A 16,207-nucleotide genomic window follows, 5' to 3' on the forward strand; every position below is an offset into this window, starting at 1 on the left:
AGCCTACCTCATCCCACAGAACCCTCCCTTGCAATGGAGCCAAGAAAACAACCTCATCTGACGGCACCCCGTCCCAATGGTCCACCTTATTTCTGTTGGGAGAAGGGGAAGGTGTGTTTCATCATATGTTCTCTGGGGCCAACATTGGTAAATATGGGTAATCTGACTTAGGCTGCCCTTTCCTGTTGTTGACATCCACTGCCTTCTAGCCATTGGGTATTCTGTTTTGTTTTCTTCTTTCTGTGTCAGTTCATATAAGTCTTCCCATGTTTCTCTGAAGTTCTCCTATTTATCCTATCTTATAGTATGGTCATGTTATACCATATCCCACAATTTATTCCACTGCTCCCCAGTTATAAGAGATTCTGACTATGACCACCTCTGGGTCAAGAAGGAGTTTCCTTACTGGGAGCTCCCTTTACCAATGAAATCACAGGTTAAAATTCTTCCAAATTATCTTAGTTAATTTGATGGCTATGAAGTAAAAATAAAAACCCTGGGATTGTTTAAATTTGTATTTCTCTGTTAATGAATCTGAGCATTTTTTCATGTGCTTTATATTAGCTTTTCTTTTGGACAACTATCCTTTGATACAGTATTTGGAAGTGATAGCTGTTTATCTATTGGGGGAATGACTCTTGGACTAATATATATGTGTTAATTACATATATCTGTTAGATATCAGATTTTTTTTCAGAGATCTTTGATTCAGAGCTTTTCCAGTGTCCCTCCTCTCCCCTACCAGGCAGTTGAGCATGTGCTGATTAGATGTCTAAAACCCTGAGCAAACATATTCTCAACCAGCTCCGTCCCTGACCACAGCCCATTGTTTCTGTATTGGAAGCTGTGGGCCAAAAACCCAAGTTTTATTCCTTGACACTCTTCTTAACCAATCATCAGGCATCTATGAAGCCAGGTACAGTGCTAGGCATTAGAGATATTCTAACAGTGAGAAAAGCATGCAGATACACACACACATACAGACACATATATACACGTACATCTCTGTTATTGGTGTTCAGTTGCTTTCAGTCTTGTCTGTCTTTTCAAGATCCCATTTGGGGTTTTCTTGGCAAAGATACTGGAGTGGTTTGTCATTTCCTTCTCCAGTTCACTTGACAGATGAGGAAACTGAGGCAAACAGGGTGAAGTGACTTGCCCAGGGTCACACAGCTAGGACGTGTCTGAGGCTGGATTTGAACCTCTTGTCTTAGTGTCAATTCTAAGAAGAGTGGCAAGGGCTAAGCAGTTGGGGTTAAGTGATTTGCTCGGGGTCACACAAACTAGGAAGGCCAGATTTGCACCCGGATCTTCCTGACTCCAGGCCTGGTGCTCTATCCACTGGGCTGCCTAGCTGCTCCCCGGTACCAAATATTTTTAGCTGCCCTTTCTATGGCCCTATGACAGATGGATTATATGCTGTGTTTTGGAGGGCAGAGAAAATATTCAGGTTCACTGAATCGTGATCTGAGTTGGATGATGGCTCATCACATAACCGTTCTCCATGGGACCCTTCTCTACTCTTTTGGGAAAGCCCTTTCCCTGGCCCAGTTCTGGAGGTCCCTGTAGGGTTCTGGGTACGCGTGCTCCCCTCTAACGCTCCCCCTTCTCTCCTCTCCATAGCCTTTGCAGATCGATGATGACTTCTGCGGGCAGGACTTTAACCAGCCTCTGGGGGGCACCGTGACCATCGAGGGCACGCCGCTCTTTGTGGACAAGGAAGATGGCATGACGTCGGTGGCTGCCTATGACTACCAGGGCCACACTGTCGTTTTTGCCGGGACCCGGAGTGGCCGGATCAAGAAGGTAATTGATTTTTTGGTCTAGGGGCCTGTGGGCAGGGATGGTGTTTTCTCATAATTCCGCTGGTGGGTGACGCCAGCCTCTTGCTGCTGTCTTAGTCTGGGGGTGGCTGTTTGAATGACAGAACTGCAGGTGCTGGTCTTTAAAGATCCGTTTATTTTGGGTGAAAGATGCAGAAGGCCATGGGTTTGTACGTTGTAGTGGAGAAGGCCTGAGCCCTGGAGTTGGACTGTGTGGCTTCTGCTTTTGGTGTGCATTCCATGGAATGTCTTTTTGGTTTAGGTTGGGCATCTGGAAAATGGGTTGAATCTCTCCTTTTCTGCTGACCCCACAGGGTGGTTGTGCGGGTTCTGGTGAAATAATAAAGTGATGACCAGGAAACGTGACCGTGGGAGATTTCAGATACAGGCAGTTGGCAGCATTGAGAGCCTCCTGACTGTCGGGAATGTGCCCGGCACAGTGGTTGGCAGAGCGAGTCGTCACGATGTCCAGGGTGGGGAGCGACGCACCGAAGCGTGCTTAGAGAAGGGTCACCAGGATGGGGAGGCCATGTGAGGAGCTAACAGAAGAGGTCTTTGGCCTGCTGGGGATGACCGCTGACTAGGGACGAGTCTCTTCACCAATTTCACCCTCAATTTCCTGATCTGTGAAATGGGAATAATGGTAGCATCTTCCCTCCCGGGCTGGTTATGAGAATGAAATGAGATAACGCATGTAAAGTCCTCTGTAAGCCTTCATATACTCCATCAATGCTAGCTATCCTCATTATTATTATTATTATTATAATCTCTTCAAGCATATACAGGGCTGTCATATGGAAGGGATTAGGCTTGTTTTGATTGGCTTCCTAGGGCCCAGCCAAGAACAATGGGCGGAAATAGCAGAGAGAGAGAATTTGGCCTAATATAAGGAAAAACCCCACTTTTTAACGATTAGAGCTGTTCCATTGGACTCGGAGTGGACAGTCCCTGGAGAGAGTGTGATCTCCAGCATTAGAGAGGTCGCTTGGTAGGGAGACGGTGGGGTGGGAGTGAGGGACAATCCTGTGGCCGTTGAGGCTCCTTCCAACCTGAAATCCCGAGATGGTGGACGGGAGGACAGAGTGACCGAGACTGTGGTTGCTGGGCTCGTTGCAAGTATGCAAGGGTCAGAAAGCAAGGTTTCTTCCCTGGGAGTCTGGTTCTGGTGTAGAGAGGGCCAAGCAGACCTTGCAGGGGATAAAGCGCCAGGCTTGGAGTCTCAAAGTCCTTAGTTCAAATCTGGCCTCAGACATCTACGGGCTGTGTGAGCCTGGGCAAGTCCCTTCCCTGTTTGCCTCCATTCCCTCCCTCATTGGTAAAATGAGTTGAGGAAGGAAATGGTAAACCATTCTGGTATCTTAGCCAAGAAAACCCCAATGGGATCGCAAAGAGTCACATACAACTGTAATGACTCAACACCAGTAAACATCAGCTGTAGGTAGCTGCAAATGGGGCCAGATTGGGGGAGACCAGGATAGAAATTTGGGGGATCCTGACCAAAGGGGAACCGATGTGATGATGATTGGCCTCAGACACTGAAAGGCAGAGGGCTGCCTGGTCCTTGTGGTTGCAGAGGGCAGAGCTGGTACCACGGGAAAGACAGGGTTTCATTCATTCCTGAAAAAATACTCCTTCCAGGAAGGGGGGGTGGGAAGAAAAGACAGCTCAGCAGTCCCCCTTCCCCACCTTTGACTCTCTGTGTGATAGCATAAGCAGTATTCCACATCCATAGCCCCCCCCCCACTTCTGTGGCAACAGAAAGGAGGTACATTTTCTCACTTCTGCTCAGGAAAGGACATCATAACCCTTTGAGCTTCAAGCATGCTTCCTTTCTCCCTCCCTTTAAGAAAGTAGGATTACTGGGTTCTTGGGTTGGGTTCATATCAAAGGAAACAACCTAGTATTTGATGACTGCTTAGTGGAGACCCTCTGGGATCATAGAATTGAGAGTTGGAGGGTCCCTTTATTGATCCTGGAGTCCAACCCCTAAGTTTTCCTAGATGAGTAAAACTGAGGCACTTCCCCAGAACTGAAATCAAAGAGGGAGGTGTGTTTTTGCTGTTGACTTACCTCATTACACTGTAATTTTCATGGGGTCAGATTCTTTCTTTTTTATCTCAATGTTTTATTCCTTCCCTCTTTCCTCATGCCAGCCCAGCACTCAGCAGAGCTTTCTGCCCATAGTAGGCATTTAATAGATTAAAAAATTTGTTTTTAAATTTATTTATTTTTTAATTTTAATTTTGAATATTTTCCCAATTGGTTTGTTGAATGGGGGACTGTACCCGACACTGGACTTTGTACATGACAAGCTTTAATAAATATTTATCAGATGAGTAAATAAATGTATGAAGGAATGAATTTTTGTACATAGGGAGGGCCTTAATAAAACATTTGTTGAATAAATGAATGAATTGAATTGAATTGAATGATTTAATGAATGTGTGTGCCAGGCACAGGACTTTCACACGTAGCAGGTTTTAATAAGTGTTTGTCAAACGTTGGTGTCGAGTGAAATAGCGAATCTCCCTCTTTCTAAGGATTTTTCAAAGACTGTGGGTAATTACAGGGAAACATGCATCCATACAGAGGGATTTAAAATAACAATCCAAAGGGCAGAGCTACAGCGAGTCTGAAAAACCCAAGATCAGAGTGGGTACCCCTGGGCTCCTGGAAATATGAATGGAGCTGGGCCTGCTTTTTCTTCGCTGCTGATCTCTTTCACCGACTCGCCTTTTTTTGGCTCATCTCGAGAGGCGGCTTGGATGAAGCTCTCTTTATTCCAGGTTTTTTCCTTGACTTTTGGCCTTGCCTTGATAAGGGAGTAGACAGACCCTCCCTTATACTTCCCCCCTTCCCAATTACATAGCTGCCCTTTGGGTCCACAGAGGGATTTCTTTATACCACAGAGGAAATTCTAGGCTGGTTTCTCTATTTACCCTTGCCCTTTATCTTTGCACCCCCTTCCCTTCAGGGCAAAAGTCAGTTTTTTAGGATCCCATTTTATATTTTGTAACATGGAAAATGGCAGGGTGGAATTCCTGCAAGATACAGGGTCAAGAATTCCTCCTAATTAGTTTTCATTCCATGGAAAATAAGGGCTGGAAGGGAGGGTAGGTTATCGAGTCCAACCTTCCCTTAGTAGAGATGAGGAAACTGAGGTCCACAGGGGAAAAGAGACTGCTTTGGTTGATTGAGATCTCTATAAATTACTTATATATTTATTTATTTAAAAAATATATATATCCAGCTAGTTTTCTTCCAGAGCTTCAATCCTACTAAATGACCCCCTCCCTGTTTGACATCCCCTCCACCCCGCCAGTGCTCCATATGATAAGAGAACAAATATTTATAAAGTGCCTACAATGTGCCAGGCATTTGCTAAATCCTTTACACATGTTATCTTACACTCACTGTATCCACAGCAGCTCATCACTTCCCCTAAAATTCACCCTTCCTCCTAACCTTTCTGTTTTTGTCCAAGGCCCACCATTCTTCCAGTCACCCTGGCTACCATCTTGGAAGAATCTTTGATTCTTCCCTCTCATCCCCCATTTCCAGGCTGTTGCTAGGTCTTGTCCATTCTAGCCCCATCACAGCTCTTGAATCGGTTCTTTTCTGGCCATTCACACAGCCCATACCTTAGTCAGACCCTGTCACCTTGAGCTGTTGCTGGAATTGCATCGCTCTCTCCTCTGACTGCCCATCATTTATTCTCTCTGGGTCTTGGATGTAGCTATAATGTATAGGTTATATCATTATATAGAATATATTTATTATTATACCATATATCATACATGTATTATATATTATATTTATTATCTAATACATAATTATATATTGTACAAATATAAAAATCTATTTATATTTTTTCTCCCATTAGAATATGTGCATCTGGAGGGCAGGCACAGTGGCTTTTGCATGATGCTTGGCATGTAATGTGCCCTTAAGAAATGTTTGTTGTCTACCTGACTAATTAGCCGTCCAGTTTCCAGTGTCTCATAGCTCTAATCCACATAGCTACTTGCTTGGTTTTATAAAAACAGAGCTCAGATCATGCCATTCTCCTACTTCAGAAGCATCAATGGCTCTCTATCACCTCTGGAATAAAATACTATATTTAAAAGCTTTCAAAATGTAGCTCCAGCCTCTCTTGACACTCAAGGGTGGCTCAGTGGATAGAGCTAGGGTCACACAGCTACTTTACCATTTCCTTCTTCATCTCATTTTACAGATGAGGAAACTGAGTCAACCAGGGTTAAGTGACTTAGCTAGGGTCACGCAGCTGGGAAGTGTCTGAGACTAGATGACTCCAGGCTTGGTGCTCTATCCTCTGTGACATCAGCTACCTCCTGCTGCCACTGGGTCCAATCATCCCTCAGGGCCCCAGCACTGCTCTGAGGTCAAGGATCGCCAGAAATACCGAGCTGTAGAGTCTGTGGCATGGATGCCTCGGCATCCTCACTAGACTAAATTCCATGAAATGAGGCTGCTTCTTATCCAGACTCTGCCTCTCCCCAGCCCCTGGCTCCATCATGATTGATTGAATGACCTAATCAATAACATCCTGAACTCTCTCACTAGTGGAATGTGCGTTGGAGTGGGATGGGGAGCGCAGCCCCTCCGTGCCATCCTGAGCTTACCAGCACTCGTATCCACATCTGTTCCCAAAGCATTGCCAGCTCCTGCTGCCTTGGGAAGATTTAGCATTTGCTTGGGGCTGAGACAAGAATGGGCCGGCCTCCTCCTCTCTCGACAGGGGCCGTGGATCCACACCTTGCCTGGAATGAATCCGCCTCCTTAGCTAATATTTACTGGGTTTCCATGGGCTACCCCATCGCTGTGTATTCTCAGTCTCTTCCCTAATCCGTCAGAGAGAGTCCCAGGCCCCCGTGGGGAAAGGCAGGAGCCCAAGGAAGAATTGGAGTGTTTATCCTGGTGGTAGACTTGGCACAGGCTTGATCCTGGGAAGGGGGAAACACCTCACTTAGAACTGAGTGCTGCTGTGTGGGGAAGGTTTGAGTCCTGGGGTTCACCGCCTCCCCCTTCCCAGCGGGCATACAGCTCAGGCTGCCCATTACCCCAAAGCCAGGGCTCAGTGGCAGCTGAGAGGTATCCAGAGTCTTTGTTCCCAAATATATAGCCAGTCTAGCAGAGATGGAAAAAGAAATAGGAGGCAGTTCAGCAGACTCACTAGCATAGCCAACACCCCTGAATAAGCATCTGGAAGGAACTGCATTCTCTCTTCCAGGGGTTGTACTGCATAAACAAGTATCCTCCCTAAAGTGGCCAGAATAACCTTCCTCATTCATGGGGCCTCTTCTCAAAAATCTCACCTGCTTTCAGCCTGGCTTTCAATGCCTTCCACTCTCTGGTAGACCTTTCCTTCTCAGCCTTATCTCACAGGACTTCTTTCCCCCACAGTTTATATTTCAGCCACACTGGACTCATCTCCTGCCCTTCATTCACCCTTCATTCTCCAGCTAAGGGGAGACCTTTCCCATTGGCTGCAGAATCCTCTTCTCTTGTCGAATTCTTGCTTATCTGCTAAGGCTCAAGCCCAGCTGGGTCATAGGATCATAGATGGAGAGCTGGGAGGGACTGTAGAGGTGCTCTAGTCTGGATGTCCATTTTACAAATGAGGAAACTGAGGCATGGGTCAGTTAAGTGACTTCAAGGTCTCAGGCTGTCACTCCCTTTGGTAGGTCTACCCTAATGCCTACTGTTGATAAAAATTGTGTTTCTTGGTCCCTAGGTAGAGAGAAGTTTGTTCTGTAGCTCTCCAGGGCATTTATTGAACAAATGATCTCTGAAGGCTAAAATTATTCCTTTATTATGTTTCTGCATCCGCAGTGCCTGACACATAGTAGGTGCTTAATAAACATTTGATTGATTGAGCATGTAATACTATAAATTACAGTTATATAATAGTGACTCCTCTCCCCTAGAAGAGTGTAAGCCACCTTTCTTTGCATCCCCAGGGCTTGGAAAGTTCTTTGATTTATTTTTGTAAGCTTTATCTCTTACCAGATATTGCATACGATTCTCTAGGAACATAGTAGGAAATTAATACATGTTGAATTGACCACAATGGTCAAGAAGTACCTGAAGCCATCTTCTCGCCTTATCAGTGAGTGCCTCTAGTCTTCCAGCCTTTAAGTCCACCCCTTTGGGTAGGGTTATGACCCTGAGTCAGCCTTAATATGGCCTTCATAGAGTCCACACTTAGCTGAGAACAACTTCTATGAAGGAGAGTTTTATTTTGGTGTCTGATGTGCAGAGGGATGTTTTGGTGAGAAGTCTTTGAATGAAGAGGAAGGCAGGTTGTAGGAAGAGAAGAAGATAAAACACCATTACCTGCAGCTCATTGGAAACAAGACTAGCCTCTGGTCCCCAGAATCCTCCTCTCCTTGGTTCCTCCTCATCTTTATTGGTTGGTAGTGCTCAGGGAAGCCAGGGCCTCTGGTATAATCAAGTGGCAGAGGACAGAGCCCAGTGAGTTCAGTCCATGAGAGAACCAAGGTGGGAGAGATTGGTGAAGGAAGAAGCTTTGTGGATGGGGCCAATTCTCAATCTTAGGATTTCCTGTTTATTTAAAAAAAAAAAAAAAGGCTAGTGCTTAGGCACTCTACAATAATTATCTCAATTAATTCTTACAACCCACTCCTGGGTTTTGTTATTTACCACATTTTACAGATGAGGAAACTGAGGCAACAGACATTACATGACTTACCCAGGGTCATATAAGTCTAAGTCTTCCTGACTCCAGGCCCAGGGCTTCTACTCTGCTACCTGGTCCCTGGCTGTTCTTAGGCCCATTCCTTTCTAAACTAACACTTCTCTGACTCTGAGTATGGAGGTGGGAGAAAGCAGAGTGCATTTGAGGACAGGTTGGGGAACTTCCCCTGCAGGACTTTGACCTTGAGGACAGTCTCTGTGTGAACAGAGGGGCATCCCAATTGGATGAGAGATCCCGTATGCAGGAAAACTCGTCATAAACTCTACTGTCTCCTCTCAGACATTAAGCATTTATTAAGTCCCTACTGTGCTGTAAGAACTAGTGCCTAGAGCTGGCTCTGCAAAGAAAGACAGAAGGCAATTCCTGCTCTCCAGAAACTCACCACCTCATGGGGGAGATAGCCTGCAGACACCTAGGTATGGATAAGATGTATGTAGGATAAATAAGGCCTGGCATTGGGGGGGGGGGGGACTGGGAAAGGCTTCCTGGAGAAGACAGGACTGTAGCTGGGAACTCAGAGATTGTGATTGATTCTTAGGGCCTGGGGAGCCACAGAATAGCGTGTGGATGGTCTGGTGGGAAGGGAGGGGGCCCTGGGTCTTTGGGTTCTGGAGACCTGCTGGGGCCCCTTTCTCCACCTCTCTCTCTCCTTCCATGCCATCTTTCCCTGTGAGTGGCAATCAGCAAAGAGTTTTCTGTTATTCTGGTGAGGTTTCTTTCTTTATCTCCACAGGGCATGGATTTCCTGTGTTATCATAACATATTTTCTATAATTACAGCTGTGGAGGCCCTCTGTAAACAGACACCACATTTATTCCAGCTCACACAGGGCGGAGCAGGGACTTAAGCTTTGTCTTTGGGCAGGAAGTTCCACCCTTGGGGCTGGAGGGGGATCCTACTTCCCAGGGACCCTCCAAGAATTCCCAAGGGACTGTCTAGGAGGCCTTCAAAAACCCCCTCCTTCCTAAGTTCTTCCCCTTGTGGTCTTGTGGGTGACAAGGGGTAGTGAGATGCAGGGTGCTAGACTGAGAATCAGAGGACCCAGCTTTCCTAGTTCCCATTCTGCCATTAACTTCCTTCTTGACCCTGGGGAGTGGGTAGTTCACCCTCTGTGAATTGGAGATGCCCATAGGAGTCAAAATCCTAAGATTGAAAGGAAAGCCTTTTGAAAGTTTTAAAAAGCATACCGTTAAATGAATATAAATGTGGCAGCCACTTCTGTCCCTGATGTGTGTTGGAAATCTAGAAATCTTCTTTTCTGGGTCAGGTTTGGACGAGCCCTATTCAGGCAGTCAGTTAGCAAGCATTTATTGAATGCCTACTGTGTTTGGGGAGCCAGGCAGACCATGGGGAATGCAAAGACAAAAATGGAACAGTTCCTGCCCTCAGGAAACCTATATTCTTTCATGAGAAACAACACTCCACATCGAAAAGATACAAAATACAGACTAAATACGTGTTGTAGAAATATCTAAAAAGGGAATCAGGTCCCTGTCCTAAGACAGCTTACTGTACAGGACTTTGATTTGGGGCCTCCTAGCTGAATGCTGTGAGCAGGTGACTTCCTTTCCTAGAGCCTCCTTGGCATCCATAACTGATACAAAATGGTCCTACCTCCCTGGGCTTTCAGGGGGAGAATCAGGTGGTGGTGTTGGGGATGGTGTACAGATGGGCTATGGAGAAGGTCACATTGAGCTACAGAGACTCAGAGTCATGGGGAGAAGCAGGAAGGATGCTGGACTGAAGATTGGGAACCCTAGATTTAAGTAATAAACCTTGTGATCTGAGATTCTCCTTAGAACTCAGTTTCTTTATCTCTAAAATGGGATTGTTTTCTCTGTCTGTCCTCCCCCCCCCCCCCTGACTAGAATGTTCTTTTTTCTCACCTTTGTCCCAGCTTCCTTCTCATCTTAGGTAATGCTCCCCCTTCTTCTACAGAAAGCCTTTCCCAGGCCTCCTTAGATTTTGGTGGCTTCTCTCTGAAATGATCCTTGGTTTATCCTGTTTTAATTTTGTTTCTATTCAATCACGTTGCTTCCCCCATTAGGCTGTGAATTCTTTGAGATCAGGGACTGTTTTTTGCCTTTCTTTGTATCCTCTACACTTAGTATAGTGCCCTGATAGGTGCTTATTGACTGATTACTAAAGTTTTCTGGGGCCTCTAGATCTCTTCCAGGAGAGGGTGAGCTCTGGAATCCGACCACAGCTGGAAAGGGGTAAATTACGTTGGGTGGAAGATGGAACAGAGGCCAACCATCAGCCCTCAAACCCCTGCCTGTACCACTCGAACACCCTTTCAGAGTGAGGGACTGCAGGCAGATCCAGGAACATGAGAGAGTTTTACCTGTTCTCTTATATCTCATCTCATATTAGTGACCTGATCCAAATACCTGGTGGCACCTGCCTTGGTATAGCTTTGTTTAGAAAACTAGCCTCTCAGTGGGCTGTATTGTATGTGTACCATCCAAGGACCGGCCTAGCTAAAAGTGGAGAAAGTTGGCCACTGGGGGATTATTTGTTTTCTTTTTTGGCTGCAGCAACTCATTAAAATGTTTACTCAGGGCATAGCCAAGAAGGTGGAGAGGGCTTACCCCCCAGGGCCCAGTGAATCCCACAAACATTTACTAAGCACCTATTACAGGCTAGGTATTGGTCTTGGCACTGAGGACCCAAAGGTAATCGAAGCCTCCGCCGCTCTAAGTTCTGCGCAATTTGAGGTATTGACAGAAAAGCAAGAGGCTTTGTAAGGAGCCAGGCTACAGGATTAGGCCCCATGGTGATTGCTAAACAGACATCCCCACTGCCACCATGGACAGATGTCCTCTCCCTCCTGAGCGGGCTTGGCCTGGCTTCTGGTCAGACCATCTTCATTCACTGCCTGCTGACCCTCCACTGCCTTTGTTTTCTTGTGAATTTAATATATTTATTACAGTGGAAGCCAATTACATTGAAACGCAGTTATCAGAATATTAAAAAAACAAATCAAACCAGCCAAGTGCCTCATCCCCAGGTGAAGGCCCCCGGACTAAATGATCCACTCTGGCCCCCTACAGTTGTGTAGATTTTGTGAAACTGATGGTGGAAATAGAGGCAGATTCCAGAGAAGGAACATCAGTGTGGGCTCAGGGAGAATTGCAGAATGTCAGGAGGAATCAATCCATCAGAAAGCATTTATTAATACCTGCTGTTGTCCCAGGCACTGTTTTAAGTGATGGGGCTTTAGAAAGAAAAATGAAAGAGTCGTTGCCCAAAGAGTAGTTCTGTCTGGAATAGGAGGAAAGACAAATCCCTTACAGATGAGGAAATTGAGCCACAGAAGAGGGAAGCAGCTTATCCAAGGTCACACAGTGAATCAGGGACCTAGCTGGGACCAGGCTTCTGGGCTATAGGGTTGCTGGCTGTTCTGTCCCAGAACTATCCTGCATCTTACAGACAGGTCGTGTCATGTCTGGGTTTTCTCTTTCTCCTTTTTTAAAGTTTTGACTTTGGTAACCTGACCTGCTGGCCAGGAAGAGGCTTTTTGCAGAGCCGGCTGCTGAGTAGTCAGAAAAGACTTCCTGGAGGAGGAGGGACTTGGGCTGTCCTGAAGGATCTTATGTGATGAGAGGCAGGAGGGTGGGTGAACCCTAGGAGTGTGGGGGTGCTTCTGGGAACAGAATCAGTGCCCCCCAGGGTTCTTTGGGCATGAGCCTGTTTCCCCTTCCCCCTTCCCCTCCCAGTGCCTTCTCCTGTCCGTAAGGCTGCCCAAGGCTCCCCGGAAAGATCAGGTGTCTGCTGAGGCAGCTCTTTGCTATCCTCGGGCCCAGCGGTGGCTCCACGGTGCTGAGGCAGCATAGGACAAGGTCGGTGCAGGGGGCACAGGCTCCAGGGGTCAGGGCTGGGTACTTCTTCTTGGGGGGCTGTGGGAGGAGCGTCAGCAGGGATGAAGCCTCCTTAGCTGCTCCCTGAGGGTCATTGGGCCAGTCACTTACTGCCTCTGCACTCAGGCTCTCCTCTCCAAAGGGGGAGGGGGTGGGCTTGGATAGAGGATTCTCTAGTCCTGTGCCAAGGGTTGGGGGGTGGGGATGGTATTCCCCATCCTGACTGCCTTGGGCCCTTCTCAGATCAGAGAACTAGAAGGGGCTTTGGAAGCCCTCCTGTCCAGACCCCTTCATTTTAGAGATCAGGAAACTGAGGACTGGGTTGGCATTGGGGAAAAGAGGCATGTCTGAAGCCAAGGCCTCTGAGTCTGAACTGCCACCCAGCCCAGGAGGCTGGGAGATGATGTTCAGGGAATAAACAGGCCCTGAAAAGTCTGTCCTGAGACAGACAGACAGACAGACAGAGAAAGAGGGAAGGAGAGGAGAGGAGAGAGAGATGTCTGTCTGGGGGTATATCTGTCCTGGGGGACTGTGTGTACAGGGGTACCAGCTGCCTATGGGGCTGTCTGTTTCTTGGGAGGGGGAGGGGGTTTCCTAGGTCAGAACATTGTTCCTCCAAAGGCCTGTCAGCACCTGGGTGGGAAGTGTACCTTTGCTCATTTGGGGAGCTTGGCTGGGGCTCCTGATAAAGTGTGTGTTGGGAGACCTTAGAACCAGAACTGTTTGGCCCAGGGGGATCTCAGGCCTTTACACCTGGGGGAGGTCTGGTTCCTGGCCCTCTCTGTATTGGTGGGAACATGGAGCTCCAGAGGCGGAAAGAGGTTTCCTGGAGGTCACCTAGAATGAAGCAGGGGCAGGGCCAGGCCTGTTGTTCTCTAGCCATTGTGGCTTCATGGGGCACTCCCTGAGGTGAGGACGATCTCTGCCCATGGTGCCACCTCCCAGTATTTGGCAGCACAGTAGGAGTTTAGGAACAAAGGCTCAGGCCTTATTGACTCACCCGGGTCTGGACCTCTCCTTTGGGGCCTTCTTCCCAAGGCCCTGAGTGCCAGGAAACCGGGCCAAACCCCCTCCAGCAGGCACCTGGTTTCCTCTTGGGAGCCCATCCCTGTGCTGGGAATATGGAACAACTAGAAATGTCCTCCCCGACTCTCTGTAAAGTCCCCGCAGCCTCCTGGCTTCCTTTGAGGTTCCACTAAGATCCCACCTTCTACAGGAAGCCTGACCTGATTCCTCTTAAGGCTTGGGCTTCCCCATTGTTCTTTGTCTCTGCGTTATCCTGTGTGTTCTTTGTACTGAGCTGTTTGCCCTTGTCTTCCCCCATTGGGCTGTGACAGTGGGGCCTCGTCTTGCCTCTTGTATCCCCAGCACTTAGGTGTGTGCACACACAGTAGGCGCTTAGTCAGTGTTTACCAACTGACTGGCATGCTCTCATGGAAAGAATGCAGGATTTGATGTCGAAGGAGTTAAATTTATGTTCTGTCCTCTTTACTTCCTGGAGTGACAATGAGTAAAGTCCTTTCCTTCTGAAACAGCTGAAAACTTCCCTTAGAGAGGGGGCTCCCTGAGAGAGGGGCTGCTCTTCTCTTTGTATCCCTCAGTTTGCAGGCAGTCAGCACTTAATGTCTCATCCATCCATCCATCCATCCATCCATCCATCCATCCTTCCTTCCCTCCTTCCTTCTCTCTATCCATCCATCCATCTGTCCATCCATTCATCCTTCCATCCTTCCTTCTGTCCATCTATCCATCTATCTGTCCATCCATCCATCTATCCATCTGTCCATCCATCCATCCATCCATCCATCCATCCATCCATCCATCCTTCCGTCCTTCTGTCCATCCATCCATCCTTCCATCCTTTCTTCTGTCCATCCATCCATCCTTCCGTCCTTCCTTCTGTCCATCCATCCTTCCTTCTGTCCATCTATCCATCTATCTGTCCATCCATCTGTCCATCCATCCATCCATTCATCTATCGCCATTCTCTGGGCCTCAGTTTTCTTCTCTAGAAAAACAGGAAGTTAACTTTGCCATTGTCCAGCTCTGATTCAGGGAGTGTCACTCTGTTCTCTGCTGGGGCCCGTGGATGGCATTTGAGAATGGAGGGAATGAAGGACGGGTACTGAGTATCTCACCACTACAAAAATGGAGACCTAGAGTGCAGAGAAGTGATTGCCCAGTTCACAAGGTCATAATGATCCCGGGGCAGGACTTGAATCCAGGTCCTTGGACTCCAAATTCAGGATCTTTTCTGCTCTGCTCCCTGAGTCTAGAGACCCTCCCTTCAAGCCTTTTGTCCACTTGGAGTCATGGGCTAAAGCTGGAAGGAATCTTGGAGGCTGCCTGGCCCGACTCTCACTTTACAGATGGTGCCTTGCCAGGGACCCAGAGAGGAAGCGTTAGACCCGGTGATGACCAGCACCTCTGAGTTCAAGCCCTGCCTCAGACCCTGGGAGAGTCACTTACCCTCTGCCTTGATTTCTCCATTTGTAAAAAGGAGGCAGTGACAGCTCCTCACTCCCAAGGGGGTTGTGAGAGTCCGGTGAGAGGCTCTTTGTGGAGCATCTACCCCAGCACGAGGTGGGCCCATTTCACTCGCTGGCTGCCTCTGCTTATTAGAGCTTCCTGTTGGTGAAGCATCCGGAGCGGTGTGGGGGACGCAGGCTAGAGAGAACGTGGAGCTCAGGGGGCTCGTTGCTCTTAGTCTCTTTATCGGAGGAGAGGATGGGATTGCTCATTCAGGGGTGCTCCACTCTGTCTGGAGGATTTTCTTGGTGTTCCTGAGGTCATCCACCATTTCCTTCTCCAATGGATTAAGGCCAACAGAAGTTAAGGGACTTATCCAGGCTCACATGGCATTGAAGGGCCTGGATCAGGATTTGAACTCAGATCTTCCTGACTCCAAATCCAGCGCTCCATCCTCGGAGCTACTTAGCCACCTCCTAAGAGGGATCCTCACTCCCAATATTAACTGTTTGAGACCTCAGATAGGTCTAGCCTGGCACTTGTCAGTTGGGGGACACTTATGGAACACCTACTGTGTGCTGGGCCCTGGGTGTACAAAGGAAGCCCTTTCTCAAGTTCTCTGACTAACGGGGAAGCCACACAGACAAGGCAGACAGGATAAGCTGGAGAGGGTCCACACAGGGGCCCCGGCACCAGGAATCACTCCAGCTCGTACTCGGGTGAGGACTCGGTGGGCCATCATGTAGGACCAGCTTCCCCTCTCATGGGGTGACTCGGGGCAATAAAGGAGCCTCCGTGTCTGGTGGAGACGCCTGCCTGCCCTCGTGCTCTGTCTCTCAGCACTGCACAGACGCTCTTGGGATGAAAGAATACAGACTCACTTACAATCATCACCGAACTTCTAGTTACTATTTGTCCTTTGGTGTTTTCTAAATCTGTGGGCACAGTTACTCTGATGCTCCCCTCTACAGGATGTCCTGAAAGGGAGGGACCCATGGCTGAATCTTTGGCGAGCCTCAGGGATGGCTGATGGGCCAGTTTGTTTCCCCATGACATGGAGCATCTGCCACCTTTGCAGCATGGCAGGAAAGGCGCTGGGCTGGTTCAGGGACTCAGGGACGTGGGGACACGCTCCTCTTCCTCCACAAGCCTTGGTTTTCTTCTGGTTAAAATGAAGGGAGAGAAGGAAGGGCCCATCTGCTGTATGTCTGAGAGAGGGAGATGGAGACAGAGACAGAGACAGAGACAGAGATGGACATGGACATGGAAAGAGAGAGAGAGAGAGAGAGAGAGAGAGAGAGAGAGAGAGAGAGAGA

General features: G+C 48.0%; 1 protein-coding gene across 1 annotated transcript in view; it reads left to right on the top strand.

The window, feature by feature from the left end:
* Window positions 1–16,207, top strand: part of PLXNA1 (plexin A1) — a 224,964-nt gene that overhangs the window by 21,705 nt on the left and 187,052 nt on the right. The window contains exon 2 of the mRNA XM_044676176.1: window positions 1,624–1,806. Coding sequence (XP_044532111.1) covers window positions 1,624–1,806 — 183 coding nt within the window. The remainder of the gene's footprint in view (window positions 1–1,623; window positions 1,807–16,207) is intronic.

Source organism: Gracilinanus agilis, chromosome 1 (genome assembly GCF_016433145.1).
Source record: "Gracilinanus agilis isolate LMUSP501 chromosome 1, AgileGrace, whole genome shotgun sequence".
NCBI classification, from domain to species: domain Eukaryota; kingdom Metazoa; phylum Chordata; class Mammalia; order Didelphimorphia; family Didelphidae; genus Gracilinanus; species Gracilinanus agilis.